Genomic DNA, 21046 nt, shown 5'->3' with positions numbered 1-21046 from the left:
TCTGGCCCCCACAGGCGTGGGGCTGCCCATGGGGCACGAAACTCAGGGCTGCTCTGTGCCCCAGTTATCTCCAGTGCCACTGGCTGTGCTGGGCTGGGTGGCCCCATTGCCTGTGAGCCCCAAGGGATGCAGGAAACCCCCGGGGGGCAATCGTGGGGAACCACTGGGGGAAGATGTGGGGGACCCAGGGGGCTGTGGGAGCTGCAGGTCGCTGGGGCCATGTGGGGTTGCTGGGGGGGCTGCGTGAGACGAGGGGGCCTCGTGGGCGCAGGGCCGCTCACCTGTGCCACCAGGCGCTGGTTCTCGCTGAGCCAGGCCTCCCGCATGCCGGCCTTGTGGTCAAAGCGCTGTGCTAGCAGCTCCAGCTTCTCCTGCCGGATCAGCTCCTGGCGCAGGGCCACCCCCCGCTCGTGCTCTGCCTTCTCCAGCCGGGCCCAGGCCTGTGGGCGGCGTGGGGCTCAGGGGGTGGGGCAGCACGGGGGCCCAGGGGCGGCATGGGGGGCTCCTGGGGGGCTGGGGGGGGCTACATGGCTGCCACTCCCTCTGGTGTCAGGTGTTTGAGGGGCCACGCCCCCCCCTGCAGCCCAGACCCCTCACACTCCCTCCCCTGGCCAGGGGCCCCCCGCACTGGGCACCGTCCTGCCCAGACCCCCGATCCTACGGGACGGCACCACCGCCACTGGCAAGGGACCCACAAGCCCCACACCCTGGCGGATGCGCACAGGGCCAGATGTGGGGCAGTCAGGGGGGCAGAGACAGTTGGGGATGGGTACCTCTGAACTCACTGCTCTCCCCACCTCCCCTCAGTTCTACAGCCCCCCACCTTCCCATCCCCCGCAGCCCCCAACAGCTCCCTACCTCCCCATCCCCCGCACAGCCTCCCCACCTCCCCATCCCCCGCAGCCCCAACAGCCCCCTACCTCCCCATCCCCCGCACAGCCTCCCCACCACCCCCACCTCCCCATCCCCTGCAGCCCCCAACAGCCCCCCACCTTCCTCAGAGCCCTTCCGCCCCCAAAAGCCCCCCACCTCCCCATCCCCCGCACAGCCTCCCCACTGCCCCCACCTCCCCATCCCCCGCAGCCCCCCACCTCCCCCAGAGCCCTTCAGCCCCCCCCACCCCCGCGGCGCTGCACCTTGTTGACATCGGAGAGGCCCCTGCCCTCGCTGGGCATGTAGGGCTTGCGGCCGCAGGCGCGCAGCTGGCTCTGGATGCTAAACAGCAGCACCTCCAGGTTCCCCCTGTCCTGGAACCTGCCGAGGGAGCCGGGCCGGCATTACGGCCTCCACCCCACTCACCCGCCCCCACCACGAGTGGCCATGCTCCCCCGCAGCCACTGCCGGCCCCCGCTCCGCCCAGTGCCCCCCACTGCCTTCCCTGCCCCGGGCGTGTCACAGCCCCCTGCCCCAGGCCCCCCCCGCTCTCCTGGACGGTGAGAGCCGGAGCCCCCCCACTGCCCCCACCTGCCCCAGGCGTGTCACAGCCCCCTGCCCCAGGCCCCCCCGGCTCTCCTGGCCTGCGAGAGGCAGAATCCCCCACTGCCCTGGAGTGTCACAGCCCCCTGCCCCAGGCCCCCCCCGCTCTCCTGGATGGTGAGAGCCGGAGTCCCCCACTGCCCCCACCTGCCCCAGGAGTATCACAGCCCCCTGCCCCAGGACCCCCTCCCCGCTCTCCTGGCCTGCGAGAGCCGGAGACCCCCACAGCCCCTGGCACACAGAGTGGGCCCAGTGCTCCCTCCAGCCGTGCCCCTGACAGGCACACGGGGAGTCCCCACTAGCTTGCTGAGGGGCTGCCAGGCCTGGGCACTATGTTCCCACAGCCATTGGAGAGACCAAACCTCTGCAGCCAGCAGGGGCACGGGGGCTTCACCTGCGCCAGGGATGCGCCTTTCTGGCACTCAGCCAGTACCCCCGGCTTCCCCAGCACCCATGTGGGACCTGCCTGTCCACAAGCGGCGCACAGGGCCCAGAACGGCCTCTGGTTCACCTGCAGACCAACCAACTTCCCCACCTGGGACAGACTCTCCCGGAGGCCTGTCTGCCCGGGGGGGCTCCACCTCATGTCCCCGTGCCAGGGCAGACCCCCTGCGATGCCCCAGGAAATGCTCCCCCAAGGGCTGCGATACAGGTGCATTTTTGAGCTGAACGCACAAAGCACGGCCGGAACCGCTGGTCTAGGGCCGGGCCAGCCCTGCGTCACGTGGCTGGACTTCCGTACTGGGCCTGGAAAGCATCTCATGTGCCTCAGTGGCACCGCACCTCACTGCCAGCCCCCAGCAGAGCCCCAGGAGGAGGGACTCATGAGCAAATGTCTCACAGGGCTGGACTTTGATACTGGGGCGGGAGCCCTTCGAACGCCCCCTGTGGCTACTGGCCCCACACACTGGGCTGGGGGAGCCGTGTGAGGTCTCACGAAAGCTGGTGATCCCCCGAACCTGCGTGTGCGTCCGTGTCTCGCACGTAGGTAACGTCACAGCCAGTCAGCTCTGCAGCTGGGTGAGAAACGCTTCAGTGCTGAGGGTCACAGGGGCAGGTGGGGCTCCACCCCAGCCTGGCCAACAGACCGAGCAGAGGCCCAGGCGGCCAACGCCCAGCCCGCGATGGTGGCTTTTCCGACTGGGGCTGCGACGGATGGAACCTCAGCGCAGAGCCCCACCGGGGAAGGGGGTGGCCAAGGCCTACGGAGCAGAGCGAGATTTTCCAGCCGCATATGAAAAGCTGTAAGATGGGCCCTGGCAGGGGCATTCTCGGTTCTTCAGCCCCCAGGAGTTGCGCCTGTCTGGACGGGGGACCCGGCCCTCAGAGGGTGATGTGGACTTAGCAGTGTCCAGCTTGGCACTGTGGTCTGGTGGCCTCCCAGGGTCCATGTCCAGCATGTGGACCCCAGCGGGCCAGATCTGCAACGTGCCAATGGCTGAATCTACAGGACCTGAACTGAACTTTCAGAGCCTCCCAAGAACCAGCAAAGAACATCGCTGGCTACGTCAGTGGCTCTGGATGATGGGTGCAAAGTGTCGCTTGAACCAGTCTTCTCTCTAGCCCGGTTCTCCCTTTTGTATCGATAAACCCTTAGATATTAGATCTGAGGATCTGGCTGTTGTGTGGTTGGTTGGGTGAGATCCAAGTAAATACTGACCAGGGTCTGGGGCTGGGCCCTTTGGGGGCTGGAAGAACCTGGGCGGTGTTGGTGAAACAGGCGTAAGAGCCTCTCACCTGAAGTTGGGGGTCGTTCTGGGCTGGTGGAGCAGCTGGGAAGTCTGGGGGTTTGCTTGTGTGGCTCTGGCTGGCCAGTGGGGCTGGGTGGATTTGCCGTAGCGAGATGGAAATCCCAGCCTGGGGCTGTAAGTGGCCCGGATTTTAAGCAAAGGCACCTGGATTGATTCTGTAGCTGTGCCCAGAAACCCCCTCCTGTTACACCCTGCACAGGGGGCCGGGCGAGGCGTCTGGCGATCGGGTCTGTGCTGCTCACGTGCGTGTTGCCGTCGGGTGGGGCACCAGGAGCACTGGCTCGGGCCTGTATTTCCCGTTTGTTTGCAAGGTACCGGCAGGAGGTTTGGCAGCCCCTGAGAAGGGCCCTAGGCAGGGGACTCGGCCCACGTGCCCGACAAGGGACCTGGGGTGGGGCTGATCTGTGTGAGAGGAACGTTGCTCTTGCTGAGCCGGGCCAGCCCAGCGGGGGCCAGGGCTGTGGCCGGAAGAGGCTCCACCCTGGGCGCTTGCTCCCAACGGGAGTCCAGCCGGGGGAAAACGTATAAAGAGGGCCCAGGAATTCTTCCCTCTTTGACTTCATTCTGGCTCCACGCCTCTGCCGTGAACTGAGCCAAAAGGGCTGACGAGTCCCCAGCCAAGGGCGTCCGCCAGCAGCGCAGAACACCTCTGCTGCAGGCCCACGGCGAGAACTGTGCAGCTGGTGGGCGTCACTTGATTCCCTTAACGATTCTACTCTCCCCCTCTCTCCCCCCCGTCTTCTGCCTTCAGGGTCAGGCTCTAAGCAGAGGGGGCCGGAGCGGGGGATGACATTTTCTAAGCGGGGGCTCGGCATGGTCAGCTGCTGGGCGTCAGGCTCCGCCATCGCACTGCAATGCTGAACTCTGCCACTGGTTGCATGTCTGCGCCGTCACGCTGCTACGCCGATTCGCTGAGCTCTTCCAGCCCGTTTGCGAGCCGAGCCGAAAGGGCTTGTTTTGGAACAGAAGTTCCGTCGTTTGGATGACGTGGGGGGCGGGGGCTGCTAACGGAGGGATGAGAAGTGGGGCCCCATGTAAAACGTTTGCTCACTGCTGTGGTACAGGCTGGGCCCAGTGTGCGGCCAGCCGGCCCCGAGGGGTGCAGTGCCCTGCGGCTGGGGCACCCAGCTGAAGCTGGGGCAACTGGCTGACATGACCTCTCCTCAGGGTGGGGAGGCTCTGGGGTGGCCCAGGGAAGCCGGCAGGTGGGAGGGAATTGCTGGTGATGTCTGGCTGGCGGCGGGGGACAGCCGTGCTCTGTGTGCCAGGTTTGGTGCCCTGCAGCGCAGGGCCCCAGATGGGCAGTGGGGAGCCCTGTCCCCAGGAGTCCCCGATCTGCCCCCCAAAACCTCCAATATTACGGGGGCCCCTGCAGCCGGCTGGGCACGGAGGCTCCAGTTCCAATCACGGGTCCACACCATGGCTCCAGCCAGGGCAGCTGTGCCGCTCACGCTGCGGGGGCGAGAGGGACCCCCCAGCCATTCTGCCACCCGCCGGCACACCAACCTGTGCCCAGCTCCTGCCAGCTGCAATGCGCAGGCCAGCATTGCCTGGCTGCCCCTGCCACCGGTGCACCAACCCACAGCCGGGTCACCCCCTCCTACTCCCTGCCCCACGCCCAGCCCAGCCCGTGGCCAGCACCCCACGGCCGGGTCACCCCCTCCTCCTCCCTGACCCCAGCCCAGCCCCCACAGCTGTGTCACCCCCTCCTGCTCCCTGCCCCCAGCCCAGGCCAGCCCAGCACCCCGCGGCTGGGTCATCCCCTCCTGCTCCCTGCCCCCAGCCCAGCCCCCACATCTGTGTCACTCGCTCCTGCCCCTGCTCCTGCCCCACGCCGAGCCCTCACGGCCAGCACCCCACGGCTACTCACTTCACAGGCTTCTCCAGGGTGCAGAAGGCGGTGAAGGCCTGCAGCTGCTGCTGCACCCCGGCCAAGGAGTTGGCGAACTTCTGGTTGCTGATGATGCTGATGGTGCGTTCTACCCAGGCCAGCAGCTCCGCCGCCAGCAGCTCATAGCGCTCCACAAGCTTGTCCATCTCCATCGCCTGGTCCAGCACCTGTGGGGCAGCCGGCAGGCGACTGGCCGCTCGTCCCAGGCACTGAGAGGCCTTGCCCAGGGCCTGGGGCACCACATCACAGCGGTACCTCTGCCCATCCCCGCTGCCCCCGCCCCCCAACACCGCCTCCCCTCCTGCGCCGGAGCCCCCCACCATGCTGCCCTGCCCCTGCCCCCCAACACCGCCTCCCCTCCTGCGCCGGAGCCCCCCCACCATGCTGCCCTGCCCCTGCCCCCCAACACCGCCTCCCCTCCTGCGCCGGAGCCCCCCCCCACGCTGCCCTGCCCCCACTCCCCAACACCGCCTCCCCTCCTGCGCCGGAGCCCCCCGCCACGCTGCCCTGCCCTGCCCTGCCCCTGCCCCTGGACGCCTGGCACCACCTCCCCTCCTGGGCCGGAGCTCCCCCTGCTGCTCTGTGCTCCCCTGCCCTGCCTCGGTCTCCCACAGCCCCTGGTGCTTGGCCTGGCTGCAGCCCAGGCCAGGCGCAGCTGTGCCACTGCAGCAATCCCAGTGCATGGCAGCTCTGCTGCCGAACGGTGCTTGGCACCCGCCGAGCCGACAGCACGGACGAGCCACCTCGAACCCGCTCCAGCTGCGCCCTGAACTGCTCACTTCGCCCAGCAGGGCCTGGGCTTCACAGAACCCTCGAACCCCAGGGCTGGAACCCCCTTGCGATCATCCCAGCCAGGGCTGTGTCCCTTCAGCCACGTGGGGCAGGGCAGCCCCCACTGCGGGCCGGGTCCCTTCGGCTGCGCGCGGTGAGGGGTGGGCAGAGGGAAGCTCCAGCCACCCCACCGGGTTCCCCAGCCCCTTGGCAGCAGGGTTGGCAGCTCCGGCTGTGGGTGGCTCTGGCGGCTTCTCTGGTGAGTCCTGGGCTTTTTTGGGGGGGGGGAGTGTGGACCGAGCCTGGGCACCTGGCAGGGGTGAGTGGGCAGTAAACGGACACCCCCCATTAGTGCATTACACTGAGGGGTACTGTACGTGGTAACCTGTTGGGAAGCAGAACACATCAGCTCCTGCAAAGGGGCAAGGAACAAAGGTCGACTAGCGCTTGTTTCAGGAGCTCAGGGGACCTTGAGACCATGTTTCTCAAGAGAGAGAAAAGTCTGGGGCACGTCCTAAAAATGGGTTGAGAAACACCAGCCTAGGCAAGTGTGATGGAGTGGGGGATACGTGTGTGGTGGGGGGGCTCACAGAGGGTGGGGGGCTCCTGCTGGGGGTAACCTGGCGACCAGGTGACACCTCTGTGCTGCAGACAAAGGGGGAGGTGGAGCCTGAGGGGTTTGAATTGGAACTGGGAGTTGGGAAGCGGTTAGTCTGGGATGGGAGAGAGAGAGACAAAGGAGGGGGCAAGGCCCCGACTCTGGGGACCCCTCGGGGCCTCCTCTCCCCAACATGGATGGGACTGGCTGTCTTTGCCGGCTGCACTGACTCCTCTGTACGACGCTGTGTCCTGTCGGCCAATAAACCCGCCATTCTCCTGCTGAGTGAGTCACTCCTGCCTGCGGAGGAGGTGCAGAGCTTGGGGACCCCTGAACCCTATCACAGCAAGGCCCTCCTGTGCTTCACCACCCTGCAAGTGACAGAGTTTTTCCTAATATCCATCCCAGACCTCCCGCTCTGCCACCAGCCTCTCTCCATCCTCCTTAGAGCTCCCCTGCAGGAAGTTGAAGGCTGCTGTCAAATCACCCCTCAGTCTTTTCTGTAGACTAAATAAGCCCAAATTCCTCAGCCTCTGCTCATAGGTCGTATGCTCCAGCCCCCAACTAATTTCCATTGCCCTTTGCAGAACCCACTCCAATAAGTCCACATCCTTTCTGTACTGGGGGGCCCAGAACTGGACACAGAACTCCAGATGTGGCCTCTCCAGTGCTGAGTAGGGGGGAATAATAACTTCTGTAGGTCTGCTGGAAATGCTCCTCCTAATGCACCACAATACGCCGTTGACCCTCTTGGCTACCAGGGCACATTGTTGGCTCATCTCCAGCCGCTCATCCACTGTAATTCCCAGGTCCTTTTCCGCTGCACGGCTGCTTAGCCAGTCGGTCCCCAGCCTGTAACAGCGCTTGGGATTCTTCCGCCCCGAGTGCAGGACTCAGCACTTCTTCTTGTACCTCATCAGATTTATTTTGGACAAATCCTCCAATTTGTCTAGGTCACTCTGGACCCTCTCCCTACCCTCCAATGTATCTACCTGACCCCCAGTTTAGTGTCATCTGCAAATCTGCTGAGGGTGCCATCCAGCCCCTCGTCCAGGTCATTAACAACACTGCTGAACAGTACCAGCCCTAGACCTGATCCTTGGGGCACTCCACTTGAAACCGACCGCCAACCAGACACTGAGCCATTGACCAGCACCCACTGGGCCCGTCCATCAAAGCAGCTTTCTATCCACCTTACAGCCCATGGATCCGATCCAGACTTCCTTAACTTATGGGCAAGGATGTTGCGGGGACTGTATCAAAAGCTTTGCTAAAGAGAAATAGACACGCAGGGAAACAACCCCCTGCTGCCCAAGCACGTGAGCAGAGAAGTCGGAGCAAGGCCCCCTCACACTGGATGTGAGAATTACTCCCCTAAGAGCAACAATTAATTAGCTGCCTGGCTGCACTGGATTGAGCCTTGTGCCCTCCTCGGGGCAAGGCCCTGGCGGCTCCCCTGGATGAGGTGTGCAGCCCTTTGTGCCAGGTCTGTGCAGCACCTGACACAGCATGGCCTGGGCTATGGCAGGGCTCACCAGGCAACATGGACCACAGCAGACGAGATCAGGCGGGCGCTCCCACACCTCAGCTGAGATCAGGGCCCCGTCAGGCTGGGCACCGCACACAGCACAGCCGAGATCGGGGCCCTGGTGGGCCAGATGCCACCCACACCCCAGCTGAGATGGGGGCTGCGATCTCTGATCTGCGCATCACCCAGCACAAGAGGGGCCCTGATCCCTGCTGGTCTCTTCACATTCTACCTGGGGGGATGCGGCAGAGCAGCAGGGGCCCAGCACCGAACCAAGGGCGTTCTTGTGGATTCGGGGCTGTTCCTCTGTTACCAGAGCATGAAGAACCGCAGTCACCCTGCAAACAGGTCTGGGCTGTCCAGAGTCCCCAGTAGGGCCCACAGGTAACAGGTGCCCCCCAAGGGCCTGCCCCCCAGCACCCACCTTTCCAATCCTCTTCCCCTCCACGGCCAGGGCCTTCATTTTGGAGAAGTAGTGGTAGAAGGAGACCACGTACGTGATGATGGACTTCTCGTCCGGGTTCTCTGTGTTCACATCTGCCGGGAGTAGGGGACCGTCTCCGCTCAGCTGAAACAGCAGCTGACAGCCCAGCGCCTGCTCCCACGGCTCCGAGCACCTTGCGCCGTGCTTAGCCGCCGGAGGGCAGGCTGAGCTAGTCTCCTTGGGCCACAGGCAGGCGCCAGGAGGGCCGGTTTTATCACCGTTATCGGGTGTATGAGGAGCCCCAGCCATGCACCCGCTCCCCCACGCGAGGCACTACACAAACAGCTCCCGACCAGCAGGACTCTCACCCGCTGGCACCAGCTGCTGTGGGGTTCCCAGGGTGCCCAGAGCCGGGGATGGGCCTTGCCCGCGGTTCCCCAGCCGGTCGGGGGTCTCCGCTCCCCGGGGCGGTCACATTGCAGGCTCAGTGTGGGGCAGGCCATGAGCAGAGACGGGAGCTCACCTTCGGGGTCCAGCAGTTTGGTGAGGCCCAGCTGCTGCTCGGCCACGGTGAAGGCCTGCTGCAGGTTGTAGGTGGCGTTGGACTTGGTGAGTTTGCTGAAGTCGATGATCTCCGGCCTGGGAATTCAACACAACAGCGTCTGACAGACCTTCAGTGGGACGTGTGGGGACCAGGACAGGCCCTCGGCATAGAGCCACTAGCCCTGACCCCCAAGTAACCACGAGAGCTCCCCTGCCAGAGGAGGGGAGAACCCAGGAGAGCTGCCTCCCAGCTCTGACCACTACACCCCACTTCCCTCTGCCAGCTGGGAACCCTCCATTCTGTGGCCCTGATGCCGTGTGGAAATCTGAGCCCACCCAGTGCCCCACAAAGAAGCCAAAGGGGCCTGGCGCCAGGGGGCAGGGCTCAGCGCCGAGCTGGGCACGCACACATACCTGTGCCGGTGAATTAGGGCGCTGAAGGCCAGCCCGTCTCTCCAGCTGGTGGTGAAGTTCTGGATGTTCACTTCGGGGTAGCTGGAGGGGTGCGAAAGGAGGAGCAGGGAAAGGGTTACGGAGCAGCAGCGTCCTGCAAGCCTGGGGGGTCCGCCCCACCCTCGGCACTAGCTGCTCCAGGGACAACGGTGTGGGATCCTGCTGGGCCCCCTGCAACCCTGTGTGTCCCGGCTTGCATGGTCCCCACCACAGCTCCCTGCATGTCCTCCCCGCTCAGCCCTGCGCCCCTCTCCCCAGTCCCTGTGTGTACCCCGGCCCCTGCCCCCCCCAGTCCCTGCACGCATCCCCCAACCAGTCTCTGCGCATCCCCCGGCCCCTGTCCCACCCCCAGTCCCTGCACGCATCCCCCAACTGGTCCCTGCGCATCCCCCGGCCCCTGTCCCCTGTCCCCCCTCCCCAGTCCCTGCACGCATCCCCCAACTGGTCCCTGCGCATCCCCCGGCCCCTGCCCGCCCCCAGTCCCTGCACGCATCCCCCAACCAGTCCCTGCACTTCCCCCGGCCCCTGCCCCTGCCCCTGCCCCACCAGTCCCTGCACGCATCCCCCAACCAGTCCCTGCACGCATCCCCCAACCGGTCCCTGCGCATCCCCCGGCCCCTGCCCCCCACCCCCAGTCCCTGCACGCATCCCCCGACCGGTCCATGCGCATCCCCCAGCCCCTGCCCCCCCGGCCCTGCACGCATCCCCCGACCGGTCCCTGAACGTCCCCCGGCCCCTGTCCCCCCCCAGTCCCTGCACGCATCCCCCCGACCGGTCCCTGCGCGTCCCCCGGCCCCTGCACCCCCCAGTCCCTGCACGCATCCCCCCGACCGGTCCCTGCACCCCCCAGTCCCTACACGCATCCCCCGACCGGTCCCTGCGTGTCCCCCGGCCCCAGCGCCCCCAGTCCCTGCACGCATCCCCCGGCCAGTCCCTGTGTGTACCCTGGCCCCCGGCCCCCCACCAGTCCCTGCATGCATCCCCCGACTGGTCCCTGTGCACACACTGGCTCCTGCCCCCTCCAGTCCCTGCACGCATCCCCCGACCGGTCCCTGTGCATACAGAATCACAGGGCTGGAAGGGACCTCAGGAGGTCATCTAGTCCAGACCCCTGCTTCAAGCAGGATCAACCCCCACGAAGTCATCCCAGCCAGGACCTTGTCCAGTGAGGACTTAAAAACCTCAAGGGATGGAGAATCCACCACCTCTCTAGGCAACGCATTCCAGTGCTTCACCACTTGCTTGGTGAAGTAGTTTTTCCTAATATCTAACTGACACCTCTCCCTCTTCAACTTCAGACCATTGCTCCTTGTTCTGCTACCTGACACCCCTGAGAACAGTTTTTCACCCTCCTTTTTAGAGCTCCCCTTCAGGAAGTTGAAGGCTGCTATTAAATCACCTCTAAGTCTTCTCTTCTGTAAACTAAACAAGCCCAAATCCCTCAGCCTATCCTCACAGGTCTTGTGCTCCAGACCCTTCATCATTTTTGTTGCCCTTCGCTGAACCTGCTCCAGCAAATCCACATCCTTTTTATACTGGGGGGCCCAAAACTGGACACAATATTCCTGATGTGGCCTCACCAGTGCTGAATAAAGAGGAGTAACTACTTCTCTGGATCTGCTTGAAATGCTCCCCCTAATGCACCCCAGTATGCTGTTAGCCTTCTTGGCTACAAGGGCGCACTGTTTACTCATATCCAGCCTTTCATCCACCATAACCCCTAGGTCCCTTTCCAGCCAGTACGCTGAGCCAGTCGGTCCCCAGCCTGTAACAATGTTTGGGATTCTTCCACCCCAGGTGCAGGACTCTACACTCCTCCTTATTGAACCGCATCAGATTTCTTTTGGCCCAGTCTGTGATGGGGTTCAGGGGTCCCCCTGCACTGCACCCCGTCTGCTGGCAGGAGTGACTCTCACTCAGCAGGTACAACAGCAGGTTTATTAGGCAACAGAAGCCCAGTTTCTCACAGAAGCGACAGTACAGCAGCCAGAGACAGTCCTTCCAACCCGTCCTGGGGAGAAGACCCCGAGGGGTGCCCCTCTGGGGTGTAGGTGTAGCTTCCCCCTCCTCAGGCTGGCTGCCTTCCAGCTCTCCCTTTTCCTCCTCTAACTGCCGCCCCCGATTCAAAAACCCAGCTCAGCTCCTCCCTGCTCTTTGTTCAGGCAGAGGTGTCACCTGACAGTTGTAGCCCCAGGGTCATCCTTAGCCACTGGGAGCTGCTGCTTGCCTCAGACATCCAGCCTGACTCACACATGCACCCCCCCCCACTCCATCACACAGTCCTCCAATTTATCCAGGTCCCTCTGGATTCTCTCTCTACCCTCCAACGTATCTACCTCTCCCCCTAGTTTTGTGTCATCCGCAAACTTGCTGAGGGTGCAACCCAGGCCCTCATCCAGGTCATTAATAAAGATGTTGAATAACACGAGCCCCAGAACCGAGCCTTGCGGCTCTCTGCGTGAAACAGACCAACATCCAGATATCGAGCCATTGACCACTACCTGTTGGGCCCGACCATCAAGCCAGCTTTCTATCCATCGTATAATCCAAGGATCCAATCCATAGTTCCTTAACTTATGGACAAGAATGTTGTGAGAAACCGTATCAAAAGCGTTGCTGAAGTCAAGGTGTGTCACATCCACTGACTTCCCCATGTCCACAGAGCTTGTTACCTCGTCACAGAAGCTAATCAGATTGGTCAGGCAGGACTTGACCCTGATGAATCCATGTTGGCTACTTTTGATCACTTTCCCCTCTTCCAAGTGCTTTAGAATGGATTCCTTGAGGATTCCCTCCATTATTTTCCCAGGGATTGAGGTGAGGCTGACAGGTCTGTAGTTCCCTGGTGTGATGGAGTGGGGGGAGTGCATGTGTGAGTCAGGCTGGATGTCCGAGGCAAGCAGCAGCTCCCAGTGGCTAAGGATGACCCTGGGGCTACAACTGGCAGATAACACCTCTGCCTGAACAAAGAGCAGGGAGGAGCTGAGCTGGGGTTTTTGAATCGGGGGCGGCAGTGAGAGGCGAGGAAAAGGGAGAGCTGGAAGGCAGCCAGCCTGAGGAGGTGGAAGCTACACTCCAGAGGGGCACCCCTCGGGGTCTTCCCCCCAGGACAGGTTGGAAGGACTGTCTCTGGCTGCTAGGCTGTTGCTTCTGTGAGAAACTGGACATCTGTTGCCTAATAAACCTGCTGTTGTACCTGCTGAGTGAGAGTCTCTCCTGCCAGTGGACGGGGTGCAGTGCAGGGGGACCCCTGAACCCCATCACACCTGGATTGTCCTTCTTTCCTTTTTTAAAGATGGGCACTACGTTGCCTTCTTCCAGTCATCCGGTAACTCCCCCGATCTCCAAGAGTCTTCAAGGATAACGGCCAAAGGTTCAGCAATGACCTCTGCCAATTCCCTCAGTACCCTCAGGTGCATTAAATCCAAACCCATGGACTAGTTTTTGTAGATAGCTCAGAACTTGTTCCTTCCCCACAGATGGCTGCCCTCCACCTTCCATACTACATCGTCTACGACCGTCATGGGGAAGTTGACTTTGTCCGTGAAGACTGAGGCAAAAAAAGCATTGAGTACTTCAGCTTTTCCCGCATCATCTGTCACTAGGTTACCGCCCTCATCCAGTAATGGCCCCACACCTTCTCTGATAACCTGTTTATTGTTCACGTGCCTGTAGAAACCCTTCTTGTTACTCTTCACGTCCCTTGCCAGCTGCAGTTCCAATTGTGCTTTTGCTTTCCTGATGACTGCCCGGCATTCTCCAGCCGTGTTTGTTTGTACTCCTCCTTCGTCAACTGTCCACATTTCCATTTCTTGTATCCGTACCCCAGCCCCTGCCCCGCCCCAGTCCCTGCACGCATCCCCCGACTGGTCCCTGTGCGTACCCTAACCCCTGCCCCCCCCGCTGGTCCCTGCACACATCACCGGCCCCGGCCCCTGCCCCCCGCCAGTCCCTGCACGTATCCCTCGACCGGTCCCTGCGCGTACCCCAGCCCCTGCCCCCCCAAGATCCTGTGTGCATGTCCTCCCACCCTGGCCCTGCACATACCCCAGTCCCTGCCCCCCCCAGTCCCTGCATGCACCCCACCACTGGTCCCTGTGTGCATGTCCTCCCAGCCCGGCCCTGTGCGCACCCGGTCCCTGCACGCGCTGAGAGGCACTAGCAAGCAGAGCTGCCCTGTTGGGAGCTCAGGCCCGGCTCCCCAGGCTGCACCAGGAGGGCAAAGGGGAGGCACCGTCCTGGCGCCCAGCCATCAGGGCTGCCCCAAACAAAGCCCCTCACCCGGCCGTCTTCATCTGGCACCAGAGCAGCAGCGCGTCCTTGGCCGAGCGAGTCTCCCTGTTGTCCTCTGTCTCGATTTTAATCACCTGGATCTGGATGGGGAGAGAAGTGACGCTCAGCCCTGCCCCCGGACGCCTGGGTTCCACTTGCCCCCGCCCCCGCTCTTTGAGGCACAGGCACCTTCGGGGAACAGACAGGTCTGCGCCCTGGCCAGCAGTGGGGGACGCTGCGCAGGCAGCCTGTGCAGGGGGCTTCGTGACCAATAGGGAGCATGGCTCTGCTGCTGCGATGCAACCGCCTCTGGGGTGCAACGGAACCGAGCCCTGCGGAACAGGGCCCCACACCCAACCGGGAGGCAGCTGCTCCGTGCCCCAGAACCTCCCCTCCTCAAAGCACCAGGCACCACTCCCAGGTCCCCAAGTCGTGTGGGGCTGGGGCCAGCTAGGAGGGCAGAGCACCCCACGCTGACCCCCCCGCAGCCCCCACACCACTCACTGCAGCCCTGTCCTCTGGAGCCCCCTAATGAATCCTCTGCCCCACACCCCACAGCCCCTACCAAGCCCCCCACGACCCCTACTGAGCCCCCCGCCCGTACTGAGCCGACTCCCCATAGCCCTGCCCCCCACAGCCCCTACTGAGCCCCCCCCTCCCACTGTGGTGGCCCGGGAACGCAGCCCGGCCCGGGCACCTGGAAGCGCAGGATGATGGTCCAGACGAGCCCCAGCGTGAGGCGATGGTTCCCGTCCACGATGTCGTGGGAGCCAACGTTCTCCAGGTGCACCCGCTGCTCCTTGAGGAACTGCAGCGCCTTGTCCACGTTCTCCAGCGCGTGGATCCGCATGCGCCCCCGCGTCGGCTTGGGCTGGGCCGGGAGTGGGGGGCTGAGCGTGGTGCTGCCGGCTGCCCCCCGCTGACACGCAGCCCCCCCCGCCCTGACCGTGCCCCGGCCTTGCTCCAGCAAACCCCCTGGGGCACCAGGAGGGGCCCTGGCCCCAGCGGCTGGAGCTGGCGGCTGGCAGACGGGCTGGGGTGGGGCCCCACCAGGCAGGGCCTGTGGGTTGGGTGGGGGCAGAAGGGATTACGAGGTGCAGAGCCACATCCAGCCCATCCCCCCTGCCCTGGCCCAGGGCAGGCTCTGCTGTGGTACCCGGCACACGCTCGGCTGGGGCCTCGGCTCACCAGCTGCTCCCCAGACAGCACCTCCAGCAGCCGGGTCAGCATGCAGCCGTCGCGGAGGTCGGCGTAGAGGTCTCCGATCCGGCAGGACACCCGGGCCAGGTGCGCGTTCACCCACTTGGTGAAGGTTTTCTTCTGCACGGCCTCGCGCTCGTCTGCCGGCGGAAAACCAGACGGTCACTGCTCTGCCCCTGCCTGCCAGGAGCCCAGAGCACCCCCACACTGCCCACAGCCCTGCCAGGGCCAGGAGCAGAGCCTCAGGACTCCTGCTGCCCAGGCCCCCTCCAACCCCAGAGCTGGACACAAAACCCAGGAGTCCGGGATCCCAGCCCCCCCGCTCTAACCACTGCGCACCACTCCCCTCCCGGCCCCAGGATAGAACCCAGGAGTCCTGGCTCCCAACCTCTGTTCTAACCACTAGACACTACCCCCACCCCAGACCCAGGATAGAACCCAGGAGTCCTGGCTCCCAGCCCCTGTTCTAACCACTAGACATTACTCCCCCAACCCCTGGACCCAGGAGTCCTGGTTCCCAGCCCCTGTTCTAACCACTAGACATCACCCCCCCAACCCCCAGACCCAGGATAGAACCCAGGAGTCCTGGCTCCCAGCCCCCGTTCTAAGCACCAGCTCGCGGCCGTACCAGCCAAGGCTTTGATGCGGGAGCACTCAAACAGCTTGGCTGGGGCTGCGGTGTCCTCCCAGAGGGGGTTGTCCGTGCTCTCCCAGCGGCTGTTATTGTTCTGCTGTTGCACCTCCATGTTATCCAGCTCGGCCACCACGTTGGCCATCAGGGAGCATTCGCACCTGACAGAAGAGAGAGCGAGAGACCGGCTCGGGGCCGGGATTCCCGCAGGGCGCCCTGAACTCCAGCTAAGCTTGGTCTAAGCAGCGGGCAAGCACTTCCCCGCCTGTCGCAGGACGGTGTTTCCTCCTTTCCTGTTGCACGTGCAACGCTGCACGTTTTTGCACGGCCCTTCTGCACACAATCCCCCCACACCTCAGCACAGGCTGCACACCACCAACCACCCTCACCTCCAGTGCAACTCACACACACCAAGTGCTCGCACGAGGAGTCAGCCCAGGGAAATGCTGCAGGCACCGCTCACCACCAGCGTGGTCCGTGCACACTGTCCCCAGGTGCATCAGCAACACAACCTGCATCCTTTGCACCTCAGCTTCAGGCACGTGGCGCCTGCCACAGCACTAAATGCCCCACGCGAACAATCACAGTGAACAAAGATGCACCCTCACGTTGCTCGTGTGCTCAGGTGTGAACATTTGCACAGTTGTGGAGAGGCTCTGCCCTGCATGTGCACAGCCCAGCACACTCACACTCACTGCCAGCCTCTGAACGCTTTGCACACGTGCAACTCGCATGACCCAACAGTTCCACACTCACTGCCAGCTTGCACAGGTTTTGCACACATACAACTCATGTGGCCCAGCTTTGCACATGTGATTCATGACCCAGCACTCCTGTGCTCACTGCTAGCCTGCACGGGCTTTGCACACGTGTGACTCACACAGCCCAGCACTCCCGTGCTCACTGCTAGCTTGTGATCGCTTTGCACACGTGTACCTTGCCCAGACAACGCTGCCCACACTCAGGAGCAAATGCTCTGGGGGCCGGGACTGTCCATCCTCTGGGCCTGGGCAGCCCCTGATACCACCAGATGCCACCAGGACTCAGCAAAGCCTCAAGGACCCAAAGGACCCTGCAGTGAGGTGCCAGCGGCTCAGGCCACCATCTGGAGGAGACGTCACAGGCTGGGTTCTGCACAGATCTACCTGGCAGCTCATGGCTCTGTCCACAGCCACTCCAGCGGGGCTGCCCCCGACCAGGGGCTCTTCCTCCCTCAGAGCCTCACTCGCCCAGCGCTGGGTGTCCCACTCTGCACTCAGATCTCAGCCCAGGCAGGGGCAGGACAGACTCCCGGTTCTCTCTCACCAGCTCAGGGAGAGGAGTGGAGTCTAGTGGTTAGGGAAAGGAGGTTTGGGAGCCCAGACTCCCGGGTTCTATTTGAAGCTCTGCCACTGGCCCGTTGGACAGCGAGAGGCAAGTCCTTCCTTGGCCCACCCGCCATCAGACTGTGACCTCTCCAGGCCAGGGGCTCTCTCCCACAGGGTTTGTGCAGCACCTGGCACAACTGGATCTCAGCTGAAGGCTCTACACGCTACCATAATATTTACTGAGTATTAGCTGCTAAAATCTGTGCAGTTCACTTAGGGACAGCTTCCCCCTTTCGCAGTGCAAACCGCCATCCTCGTGAGCCGACAGTGACACCTCCCTTTGCACTGGTGAGCAGCTCCTGGCCTGTCTTGGAGACACAAACAAATGAGAGACGGAGCGTGTCAGCTCACTGCCAGGAGCACACCCTTCTCCTGGGCTCAAAGCCCCTTTCACGCTATTTAATTCGGGCCAACGCTGCAGCTGAGGATGACGTGGGAACCATTTCACACTAGGCCACTGTGGGGATTTACTTGTACCTGCCTCTGGAGGGAACTTGGACGGGAGGGGGATGGGGGTTGTTAAAACTCCTTGAATGCGCTGTCGAAATGCTGCTCTGGGCTCTCTGCTAGTGGAAGACCCCGTGGTGCGAGCAAGGGATGTGCGTGAATGTGCGAGACCAGCCCTGTGGTGTGAGTGAGGGATGTGTGTGGACGTGAGAGCGAGGAATATGAGTGGATGTGCGAGACCAGCCCTGTGGTGAAAGCGAGTGATATGAGTGGATGTGCAAGACCAGCCCTGTGGTGCAAGCAAGGGATCTTGAGTACTGCGTGCAGATGTGGTCTCCTCACCTCAAAAAAGATATATTGGCATTAGAAAAGGTTCAGAAAAGGGCGACTAAGATGATTAGGGGCTTGGAACGGGCCCCATATGGGGAGAGGCTAGAGAGACTGGGACTTTTCAGTTTGGAAAAGAGGCGATTGAGGGGCGATATGATAGAGGTATATAAAATCATGAATGGTGTGGAGAAAGTGAATATAGAAAAATTATTTACCTTTTCCCATAATACAAGAACTAGGGGACACCAAATGAAATTGATGGGTAGTAGGTTCAAAACTAATAAAAGGAAATTTTTCTTCACACAGCGCACAGTCAACCTGTGGAACTCCTTGCCCGAGGAGGCTGTGAAGGCCAGGACTCTATTAGGGTTTAAAAAAGAGCTTGATAAATTTTTGCAGGTTAGGTCCATAAATGGCTATTAGCCAGGGGTAAAGTATGGTGCCCTAGCCTTCAGAACAAGGGCAGGAGATGGATGGCAGGAGATAAATCACTTGATCATTGTCTTCTGTTCTCCTTCTCTGGGGCACCTGGCATTGGCCACCGTCGGCAGATGGGATGCTGGGCTGGATGGACCTTTGGTCTGACCCAGTATGGCCGTTCTTATGTTCTTATGATATGAGTGGACGTGCGAGCCCAGCCCCGTGGTGCGAGCGAGGGATATGAGTGGACGAGCGAGACCAGCCCTGTAGTGCGAGCAAGGGATATGAGTGGATGTGCAAGCCCAGCCCCGTGCTGTGAGTGAGGGATATGAGTGGATGTGCGTGACCAGCCCCGTGGTACAAGCGAGGGATATGAGTGGATGTGTGAGACCAGCCCCATGGTGAGAGCGAGGGATGTGCGTGGATGTGCGAGACCAGCCCTGTGGTGAAAGCGAGTGATATGAGTGGACGTGCGAGCCCAGCCTTGTGGTGCGAGCAAGGGATATGAGTGGACGAGCGAGACCAGCCCTGTAGTGCGAGCAAGGGATATGAGTGGACGTGCGAGCCCAGCCTTGTGGTGCGAGCGAGGGATATGAGTGGACGTGCGAGCCCAGCCCCATGGTGAGAGCGAGGGATATGAGTGGACGTGCGAGCCCAGCCCCGTGGTGCGAGCGAGGGATAGGAGTGGATGTGTGAGCCCAGCCCCGTGGTGCAAATGAGGGATGTGCATGGACGTGTGAGCCCAGCCCCGTGGTGCGAGCGAGGGATACGAGCAGACATGCGAGACCAGCCCCATGGCCCGAGCGAGGGATATGAGTGGACGTGTGAGCCCAGTCCCATGGTGCGAGCGAGGGATGTGCACGGACGTGCGAGACCAGCCCCCGAAGCTCTGTGGAGGGACCGGGACGGGCAACGGGGTGGCTGCGTATCCCCAGCCAGACTTGAGAAGGGCACAGAGCACTGGGCCTCTGGAGGGGCAGCAGGTGTCAGCAACGAGGGCAAGAGGAAACCAGCCTGGTGGGACAAGAGCCAAGAGGAACCTCTCAGCTGAGCGCTGAGACTTGAGCGGACGAGCCTGGCCGACAGCGCCAGCCCCGACCCCACTGCGGGAAACCTGCTCACCGGGGGGCTGGGCCATGGACTGGGGGTTCTGCCACCGCTTCCCCGGGATCCCAGCCCGGCTGAAAGGAGCCTGGTCCCGACCCGGCCTCGCAGCTCACTGGCTCGGCTGAACAACTGCAAGTGAGCACCAGCCTGGTAACCAGAGCATCAACCGGCCATGCCGTGCGACTGTGCACATGTGTGAGCGCACACAAGTGTGAGCACACACGTGTGTGAACACGTGTAGGTGTGTGTGTGAAGGAGAGTGCGTGTGCAGACACTAACTGCTTTCCTACCGTATTCCCAGTGAACGCTGTGTCACCTGTTCCCTGAGAAAGACCTTGTGGGCTTCTCACAACGCCCCTGCCCATTGGGGGCAGCCGGGTGTTGCCATGAGCGGGCAGTGGTAGGGCACTAACTGCTCTGGGCCCATCTAGGGGCTGTCCTTCCCACGCAGGGCACCACCCTGGTGCCGCAGGACAGAGCCTGGAGACAGAAAGGAGGGGTCAGGGTGTGGCACTGGCTCCCTTTGTCTGCACCACAGCGCCCTGCTGCAGCAGGGATGGAGCTCAGTTCAGCCCTGGCAGGGGCCGGGGGTGGGAACAGCTGCCCACATGCAGAGCCGAGCACGCACAGGGACGGTGTGTCCAGCAGCTGGACAGGCAAATCCGTACGGAAACCTCAGCCAAGCACAACTCAAAGGGCACCAAGCGGCTGCACCCCCAGGGCTCAGCCTGCAGCCAGCCCCTGTACATCCTTGGGGCAGTCCCACCCCAGACCTCCAGGACTGGTCATGGTCAGACCAGATCCCCTCATCCCAGGGCCTGCAACTGAGGGAGGAGGTTTGGCACTGCCCGGCAGGGGAGTCATTGGGGGGCCTGGCACTGCCTGGTGGGGGGCCATGGGGGGCCTGGCACTGCCCGGCAGAGGAGTCATGGGGGGGCCTGGCACTGCCCAGCAGGGGGGGTCACGGGGGGCTGGCAGAGTCCAGTAGGGCTGGCGGTGGGGGTGGGGACTGGCAGAGCCCAGGGGGCTGGAGGTGGGTGGGGCTGGGAGAAGGTCCTGGATCAGTATCCCCACATACGGCCTCTGGTGTCTGGCCTAGCGCTGTGCTGGGATCTGGCTCCCCCTGTGATTGTCACTGACAGGCAGCGTCGGCCCCCATGCCCGGCTGCGCCTACAGGCAGCAGCAGGCACCCAGCACAGTGTCCGGGAGAGGTGCCGAGCCGGGGCCATGGCTGTCAAACCCCACGATGGGTTTTGCACCTAGACTCGAATAAAGCACTCGCCTGTCTCACACGGCCCCCTCCTTCGGCTGGGTCTCTGCGGCAATCCTGAGCCTGGTCTCATCCGCCGCCAGCCCACACCTTCCGCCTCCAGGCCCTGCAGAGACCCTCTGCGGTGCAGGTAGCCCTCGGCACACGCCTTCCCACACCGCCTCCGAGGGCACCGGCACAACCGGCAGCTCCTCCTGACCTGCAAGACCTCGCCCAGGGCCAGAGCTCTGCCAGGGCCTCCTCCGGACCCGGAAGCTCTCTGCGGCGACCAGGTCCTTTGCGGCCATTGCGGGGGCAGACCTCCTCACACACCCGCTACACAATGCTCCTCCTCGCACACCCGCTACCCAATGCTCCTCCTCGCACACCCGCTACCCAATGCTCCTCCTCACACACCCGCTACCCAATGCTCCTCCTCGCACACCCGCTACCCAATGCTTGTGTCGTGGCAGCAACCGCTCGTGTTGCAGACCGCCTGGGCTGCGCTGGGGGTGCTGGGTGGATCCCTGGGCGCTCACTGCCACGTGGGGCTCTCCACCGTTTGCTCCCCACTTGTGTGGTCTGAA

The 21046-nt window shown here is 62.8% G+C and overlaps 1 protein-coding gene across 6 annotated transcripts in view; it reads right to left on the bottom strand.

Moving 5' to 3' along the window:
• Nucleotides 1-21046, bottom strand: part of SPTBN4 (spectrin beta, non-erythrocytic 4) — a 101115-nt gene that overhangs the window by 76414 nt on the left and 3655 nt on the right. Inside the window, exons 1-11 of one of the 6 annotated variants that reach the window (XM_075016903.1) lie at nt 17086-19815; nt 15536-15699; nt 14896-15047; nt 14405-14578; nt 13717-13808; nt 9397-9477; nt 8963-9078; nt 8440-8552; nt 5098-5285; nt 1137-1254; nt 282-440 (exon numbers count right to left, since the gene is read on the bottom strand). In XM_075016903.1, coding sequence (XP_074873004.1) covers nt 282-440; nt 1137-1254; nt 5098-5285; nt 8440-8552; nt 8963-9078; nt 9397-9477; nt 13717-13808; nt 14405-14578; nt 14896-15047; nt 15536-15683 — 1341 coding nt within the window. In that variant the 5' untranslated portion in view covers nt 15684-15699; nt 17086-19815. Of the gene's footprint in view, nt 1-281; nt 441-1136; nt 1255-5097; nt 5286-8439; nt 8553-8962; nt 9079-9396; nt 9478-13716; nt 13809-14404; nt 14579-14895; nt 15048-15535; nt 19819-21046 lie in introns of those variants that run through there. The other 5 variants (XM_075016904.1, XR_012648513.1, XM_075016901.1 and 2 more) reach the window with 5 other exon arrangements.

The sequence above is a fragment of the Carettochelys insculpta genome, chromosome 22 (genome assembly GCF_033958435.1).
Source record: "Carettochelys insculpta isolate YL-2023 chromosome 22, ASM3395843v1, whole genome shotgun sequence".
Lineage (NCBI taxonomy): Eukaryota > Metazoa > Chordata > Testudines > Carettochelyidae > Carettochelys > Carettochelys insculpta.
The sequence above is the reverse complement of the archived record's forward strand: the minus strand, read 5'-3'. Positions and strand labels throughout refer to the sequence as shown.